The sequence below is a fragment of the Pollicipes pollicipes genome, unplaced genomic scaffold (genome assembly GCF_011947565.3).
Source record: "Pollicipes pollicipes isolate AB1234 unplaced genomic scaffold, Ppol_2.1 Scaffold_4881;HRSCAF=5763_pilon_pilon_pilon, whole genome shotgun sequence".
NCBI classification, from domain to species: domain Eukaryota; kingdom Metazoa; phylum Arthropoda; class Thecostraca; order Pollicipedomorpha; family Pollicipedidae; genus Pollicipes; species Pollicipes pollicipes.
In genome coordinates this window covers 22,670,924-22,678,661 of record NW_023596576.1, presented here as the reverse complement: position 1 = coordinate 22,678,661, position 7,738 = coordinate 22,670,924, and the positions used below count along the sequence as shown (strand labels likewise).

General features: G+C 48.2%; 1 protein-coding gene across 1 annotated transcript; it reads left to right on the top strand.

Annotated features, from left to right (window-relative positions):
• The first annotated feature begins 368 nt into the window (after window positions 1–368).
• LOC119101082 (larval cuticle protein LCP-14) lies at window positions 369–5,437 on the top strand. The gene is made up of 3 exons (XM_037224335.1): window positions 369–432; window positions 977–1,086; window positions 4,982–5,437. The coding sequence occupies exons 1-3, from the start codon at window positions 424–426 to the stop codon at window positions 5,166–5,168; spliced, it is 306 nt and encodes a 101-aa protein (XP_037080230.1). The 5' UTR covers window positions 369–423; the 3' UTR covers window positions 5,169–5,437.
• Window positions 5,438–7,738: the final 2,301 nt, after the last annotated feature.

The following is a 7,738-nucleotide window of genomic DNA, read 5'->3' as shown; positions in this document are numbered from 1 at the left end:
TGATCTGCTATAGGAAAACGATGCTACAAGGTGCTTCTACATCTTTGGTACCAAAAGATCCGTTACTGAATTGTCTGCAGCTGCGAAAAATTTGGTGCAGCTATGCATGAGTTCGAGCTGAGGGCTAAGAACAAACTGAAATGCTCATGGGACCGCACTGCGTGAGCTGGCGATAACCACTGGAGAGCCGGCCGAGTGCCGAGGGGGTGCTGCCTGAGGGCGACCTCGGCAGGCCGTACTTCCCTGATCTCACCAGCGATTAGTGCGGAGCAACACAGCAGCGCCGGACGGCAAGTGGGGCTGGCGCAAAGCTGTGGGCAGGCGACCAGAACGGTGAGTCATAGAGTGCTACAAAAGTGAGCTGACGGGTGGTGTCTGACCACTTTAGGACCATCAGCCCCGCCGCACGAACCACCTGCAGACATGAAGGCCGTAAGTACCAAGGATGCTCCGCCGCAGCCCTGCATAGTTTTGCCACAGTTGCAGGGAGGGCTTTGATATATTTTGAAAACGATTCAAAGTTGGGAAAAATTGTCATGTAGCTTCTTCCCCATAAGTATTAGGAATTACATAATACTTTCCCCATAATCACTTTCTCCGGCTGTTTTGTCATGCCAGGACGTTTATTGAGTAATGTTCTTAACTGAGAGCGACGCTAAAGTTGGTTAAAACGTTCAAGCATTCAATTTTCCCAAGCCCATGACTGTACCAATGTTACGTTGTGATTTTCAGTTTCGGCCTTGAATTTACCCGTCCAAGAAATTGTCAAAGCTAGGGTGCTTGGATATCTTATTTGTTTTTGTTTTTTGTTTTTTTCATAACAAATGCTTTCCACATCACTGGATATTCGTATTTCTACGAAGCCAGACGAGGTTTCAGAGGAGGCTTGTTGTGTCGTGCAATGTTGCAATGGACATACTATTATGCACGCAACACGACTGCACTTGACATCTCGTATGTCCAACTTGTGCGGCAGGTGATCGTGCTGTGCCTGATGGCGCTGGCGGTGGCCCGGGGCGACAAGAACGCCGAGATCCTGAGAAACGACTTCGAGCTCAATGCCGAAGACGGTTCCTACCAGAGCGAGTAAGCCTTAGTCCGCCAGGAGCACACACTGGCGTGATAAGCAGGCGTGGTCTTGATCACATTGCATGAAGGAAGCAACAGCTAGGTGTCAATACCGAAATATGTTTTCGCGTTCAGCTGATACCCACAGCAACCACAAATTGAACAGAAAGTGACCATGTTCTCTGTGCAGTGAACACTGGAATACGAGATCCTGGTCGAGCTCGGGGAAATTTCAAGGCGGTGACAACAAAATTGTAGTGCATGTCGGCTGTCTGGTTTGACGTAACGGCGGGTCTACATTTAATAACTGCTAATGAGCATGCGTGTATCATTGGGGCTTTACGGCACACCCAGATCGGAGACTGTACGTTGTTGTCTGCCCCTCATCCTGGCAGGAAGGGCGGGCACTTGAGGTCTCCACGACCAATATTTGTTTCCACTCAATCCATCCCCCATCCATGGTACTGCGTCCATACCCACCCGCCGCCCATTCTTACTCAGTTTTGCTCATCATTTACGGGCCCGTTTGCATTTTTCTTGCACGTTGGTATGAAATTCTGGAAAAGTTCCCGAAAATCTTGCACTTAATTTCACTCTTTTCCGTTCGAAATTACCAAAGTAAAGTGAATGGAGATAATTATGATTAACATTGACGCAGGGAGTAATGCTACGCCGTATCACATGCATTATCTACTCGGCATTTTTAAACGTCTTAACCACATTTGTACCCGTACACATTATTTTCCCAAGAGCGATACCCAACCCAACACGTCAACGTTCCATGTGATTACCTACTGGCTTGTCCAGCCCGTGAAGCCCTCTAGCGGGCACCGCAGGGAATCGAACCCCGTACCCTTGGTTTTCCAGACGCGCAGCTTAAACTACAATATGCCTGTCATAAGCATGCATAATGTAGAGCTTAATGTAAGTATGAACGGCCTAAGCTCCTGGTTGTTTGGAATCACGTGAACTGTGATTTTTTCGTGTTGAAAATAATGGACCTTCCACATTGCAGGAGATATATATTTAGCGACGTCATCAGGTAGGCACTGGTAGCATTGAGTAAGCTAAACGCTTTGAAGCTGTGCTCATCGTTGCGGGTGGCCGCTAGTGGCCATGTGCGTTGGCGATCTTTTTTCGGATGTTTTCGATCCTTCGTATGGCTGAGCAGGCTTTAAAAATATGTTCGTTTAAGACAAGGCCAAAAGCCGCCGTCATTGCACGAAGAACTAGTGAGTTCAGACATTTTGATAACGTTTCAGTAGACATCCACCATACCTGATGTACGTTTCAGTAGACTCTCACCATACATGAGGTACGTTGCATCAAGTGACACATCGTGCCGAAAAAACAACCGTTTGCAAGTCAATCATATCCAAACAAATATTAAACATTTTGCGTTGTGTTGTCTATAGGTATAGGTACTTTCGACTATTCTTTTAGTAAAAGTGTCTTCCCGTGTCACAAACGTCGGTACAATAGGGCTTAAGTATTTACTATCCTACTCTGAATGTTTATGATAGGTAACACAGATTAAATATGCAGTTAATCGATTACAATTAACCCTCGTAGCCGTCGCACTTTGTCCGGATGGTGGCATTGCATGCTACGTTTTCCCGCGTCAAACTGTCGTCATGACAGTCTATAAGGTGTCCCTATAGATAGCTACTTTGCGGGTGCATTGTCAAACATCTAACTAGGGATGCCGTTGTAAGGCCTTTATAGCATACTTTACGGGCTGCTCAGTCCCCGTGAGCGAATAACATTGGTATACTATGTTTGCCTTCACCAAGGGATCAGTATCCTCGTGAATGTTTTTACTTAAGCGCTATGGTGCCAGCTTACAGTCAGGATGAAAAGGCCATCCGAAGCATCGTTCTTCAGAACTGCAAGTCGTGACAACAGAAAAATGTAGTGCTTACCATCTTCTGTCAGCGCCCCAGAACGTCTCTTACGTACGGGTGAACAATGTTAAAATAGTGCATACGTTAACTTTTTTAGACTGTCATATAACTACGACTTTTGGGGACATCTTATGCGAGCATTCTTCTGAAACCCGCTCAGTCATACGCAAAATCGAAAACGTCCGAAAAAAATTGCTAGCGCAGAGCTTGTCATACTTAATGAGCAATGCCCATAAAAAGCACAATAAAAATGAAATGTATATATATATATATATATATATATATAACTAGGCATATCAATATATCAATATATATATATATATATATATAGATATAATTAAATACATTTAAGCCACCTACCATGAAAACGGAAAGTAAAATCTCCGCTGAAGATAAAAGGCGTACTGCTACGATCTGGTCCGCACTTTATAAAGTCAACTATTCTTCTAAATTATTCCGAAGTTTTTTATTAGACGGATGTCTGGACCGGCACTAGCACTGAGCAATGTTTGTTGCGGAGCCCTGACGATGGTGAGATTTCGTGTCGGAGGCGAAATTTTGTGGCGAAAGCTTCACGTTCCGCAGTGCTCGGCTTAACCATCGTACCCTCTGACATTAGCTGGCTTGCAGAGCGGCCGCTGCAACCGACCCCAGTCTGTTCCAGTCGGAGGCAAACAGGGTGCGCCTAAAAGCGGCTGGAAGCGACCCCGGCACGGGTGCTGAATCGGAAGGCATGCGCGCGCTCTAACCCGCTCAGCTGCCGGACGGACGTGTGAACTGGATTCGTTGATGCGTGAAGCGATGCGAAGTAAAGAGGCTTGCGTGACACCCGTAAAGCAATTTAAAATCCTGCAGCCAGACAGTTTGGACTTAATCTGGCAGATCATAAGAAACATCTGTTAGCGACATCCGGTCTGGTCCTTTCTCTCACTCCAAGGCAACCGGTCACAATGCGATGACCTTCAGCTGACTTCATGGCTAGACAGTGTAAGACATTCCGACCTTGGTCGGGGATAGACAAGTTATGAATATGACAGGTAATCTACCAGTCATCAGGGACAGCTCCAAGCTGGTGTAGCGAGGGTGGCCCAAGTTTGCCGTTAAACAACCGTGCTAATTGTCGGTGCATGCAACTGCTGAGATTAATTTCCTAACTGATCCTTGTGGTAACCGGAGGCCGTAAGAGTTTCACGATAGGATGAACGATATTCTTTTTGCCCTGGCCATGATTCGCCGTTTTTTTATAACGCGAACTGATAGGAGGTCGATGCAATCCGCCGTCCGGCCGTTGCCAGACCAAGACAGATAGAGCTTAGTGGAAAACGCCAGTGGATTTTATCAACATGATTTTAAGATTGGTAAAAAGTCAGGCTTCTGAGTCAATAATTACTAGGTCAAAGGTCAAATTTCCCCGAAAATCAAGCTTTTTCATCTTTACATGCTCAAATCTGTAAGACCATGCTTTGCAGCGACATCACACCAAAAACAGCCGTGTTTCTTGCTTAATTCTGAGTACAGTGTATTTTGACCGTATGGTTATAATGTGTGAATCCCTTAGTGTAACAATGTCGACCCGCGGCGCGTGTTCCGCAGCATCTTTGGTTGTGGCCAGCCGCCCGGGCAGGCCGGAAGTTGGCGGGGTATTCCTCAAACCGCCGTCGCTCCGAAACCAGAAATGCTAGGGGCACCTTGTTTGTTGGTCGCCATTTGTTGCTGAAGACATTGTTTGCTGTTAAAACACCCGCGATGGATGTCTCATAGGCTCCTGAAAATTTGGGCGCAATTGCAAGACATGCCGAGGAGGGATCCCAAACAATCAGAGGGTTTGCATCGACCCCCATATCGGGGCGGCGGTTGAAAACAGAGCAGGCGACACAGCTGCGACCCGTGTTCGTCCTCCGCAACCTCCTGTCCAGATGTCTGCTTGTCTGCTAGTGTCCAGTGTCCAGTGTCTGTCTGCTGTCGTCGGGCCGCCAGCCCTGACTGAGCCGTGGCCCGCTCCATTGCAGCATGGAGTCCTCGAACGGAATCCGGATGCGCGCCAGCGGCATCTCGTACCCGGGCAACGAGCCGGAGACGGGCTCTTACTTCGTCGAGGGCGAGTACCAGTACACCGACCTCGAGGGCAACACGGTGCTCGTCAAGTACACCGCCGACGAGAACGGTTACAAGCCTGAGTCGGACATTCTGCCCTGAACCCGCTCCTCACGTTCCGTCCGTCCGGGCCGCGCTGGCTCGCGGGGCTTCCGGCTCGGACCGGCTCTGAGCACGGCTCTCTCCGGCAGCTGTCTCAAGTCGCCGCTCGGACCGGCTCTGGGCACGGCTCGCTCCGGCAGCTGTCTCGAGTCACCGCTCCGACCGGCTCCGGGCACGGCTCGCTCCGGCAGCTGTCTCGAGTCGGTGCGCATCCTACGGCCGCCCTCCAACAGACCGCCGACAGGATGGCTGTCAAATACACGCCTTCTTCTTGTTACCGTGTTTTCGTGTGCTGGTCGTGAAGGCGAGGACGCCGCGAAGAAGGAGACATCATGAAAACGAGGCGCCGCCTTTCAGGCTTGGATAGAGCGCGATCATCTTTCGAATGCTGTGCGACGCATGCTTCAGGTACTGGACCATATTAGGGCCACATTTAGACAGGGTTAAGGAGCATTGTAAGATGCAGAGGGTAATATGCAGAGGTACTAAATGTAAGCATAATACTTAACGTAATAGTACCACTTCCATTTTGGACTTTGAAATGCATTCATTTTGAAAGAGGTATCGATTGGGGACGATAGTGAAGCCAGATGTTACACGATCTCTATGCCGCTGCGCGACATTGCACATTTCATATTATCTACCTCAAATAAGCTGCTATCACCATATGTTCATCCATATTTTTTTAAACGCAAGAACTTTATCAATGCTGCCAGATATAGCGAAATAAAGATATAGCATGGCCATATGTATGTGGAGAACAAAGTAGGGATGGAGGTAGTGCAATGTGACATCACGCTGCAAATTCCCGGATTACGTCCACGCAAAATGCCGTGCCCGCTCCCCGGCCAGTCGCCATAAGGTCTATAATCGTCGATTATGAATACGTTGTAGAGTCACGTGTTTCTGCTGAACGTCCTCCGCGCGCCGAATATGCCGGCGTGTGACTGGACGTCCGGCAGCCGGGAGTCAGCTGACAAACTGGACTAAAATAATTCGACCGAAATAACAGCAGTATGCAACCGTGCCGCCACACCCATGCCTTCCCTATGAGGGTGGCAATGCACTGACCAGCGTATTACGTAGATTCGCCTAAGACCTCACGTATCGTGTGAGGTTTTCAGGCAATTCCACCAATCCTCTCTGGGCTGCTGGGAAAATGTTGTTGTGGCAGGTTTTGATTAGCCGAATGCTTCTGCATCTCTTAATTCGAATCCGAATGTCTGGTGCATAACGACATCAAAACAAACACAATTGCACGTGGAGTCTTTTAAAGCCGAAGGTGTGACCATTTGTGATGCTCAGAGTGAGCATTTTTTCGTTTTTTGCAGTTTTAAAAGGACATTGGCTTGTATGGTCTGGCTATTGGCTATTGGCCTGGTGGTACATTGCATCCTGGTAAAATGTGACGCTGCTCAGCGTCACGTGTCACGCGTCACACGTGCGAATGTGTTGCGCCGGCTTCGCATTTTAAACGCGAAATTCGTAAAATGTGAAAATCGCCAGATGAGGGACGAAAATTAGGCTTCCATCTTGACAGCATGGAGGCACAGTGAGACAAAATCAGCACCTTTACATGCACTCTGCAACGAACGAACTAGTGCACTAGCGAGAGCGCGGGTAGCACGCAGTAGCACACCTGCGCTTGGGCAAAAAAACGCGAATCTTGCGGTATGCGAGTGTTTTTCAGGATTGCTGCCAGATCCCAGCCGTCCAGGCAGATATTGTCTTGAAACTGACTGCACGATTTAGGTGCATGTTTGGTGCACAAACCAACCATGCGGCTCAAGACCGTCCAGCCCGTGGCGACGTCAGCCATTGATCGGAATCGACGAATGTCGCGTCTTTGGAAACTGATCTTGAATCCAGCACACTGTCGTTAAGCCGAGTGAGATGAAGGCATGCAAAGGGCACAGACGCGAAGCCTAATTCATGGTGACACTTCTCCACGTAAAATATGACTATGCATTTCGCAAAACATTGCTTCCATTAGACTAAAACGTGACCTGCTGCAAATTCGCCGATTTTTTCGGTGCAAAAAATCCCACACGTTCGTCGGCCTGCCGCCGCCTATAAGTAAGCTGCCCAATCATATGTTTCTGTCGAGGGCCTTCCGCGCAGCGGATATAATAAGACAAGCGTATGACATAGCATTCGGCAGCCGGGAGTCGCAGCGGTATGAAAGCAAATCGATTCCACCGAGACAAGAGCATGCGATTGTGCCGCCGTACGTTTGCGTTTCCAGCGGCGGATCCAGGGTCCCATGGTGGGGCACCCTGGAGTTTGGGGCTCCCTCCCAAAAATACCCTTGCATTTTGATCATAGCATTTTAAGATAATTCGTACGAAATATATATATATATATATATATATATATATATATATATATATATATATATATATATATATATATCTATCTCTCTCTCTCTCTCTCTATCTCTCTCTCTCTCTCTCTCTCTCTCTCTCTCTTCTCTCTCTCTCTCTCTCCTCTCTCTCTCTCTCTCTCTCTCTCTCTCTCTCTCTCTCTCTCTCTCTCTCCTCTCTCTCTCTCTCTCTCTCTCTCTCTCTCTC

What these genes read in the sequence shown, in the direction of transcription:
- LOC119101082 (XM_037224335.1), top strand. An exon ending in GACGGTTCCTACCAGAGCGA is followed by an intron (nt 1,087 to 4,981) that starts GTAAGCCTTAGT and finishes GCTCCATTGCAG; the next exon opens with CATGGAGTCCTCGAACGGAA.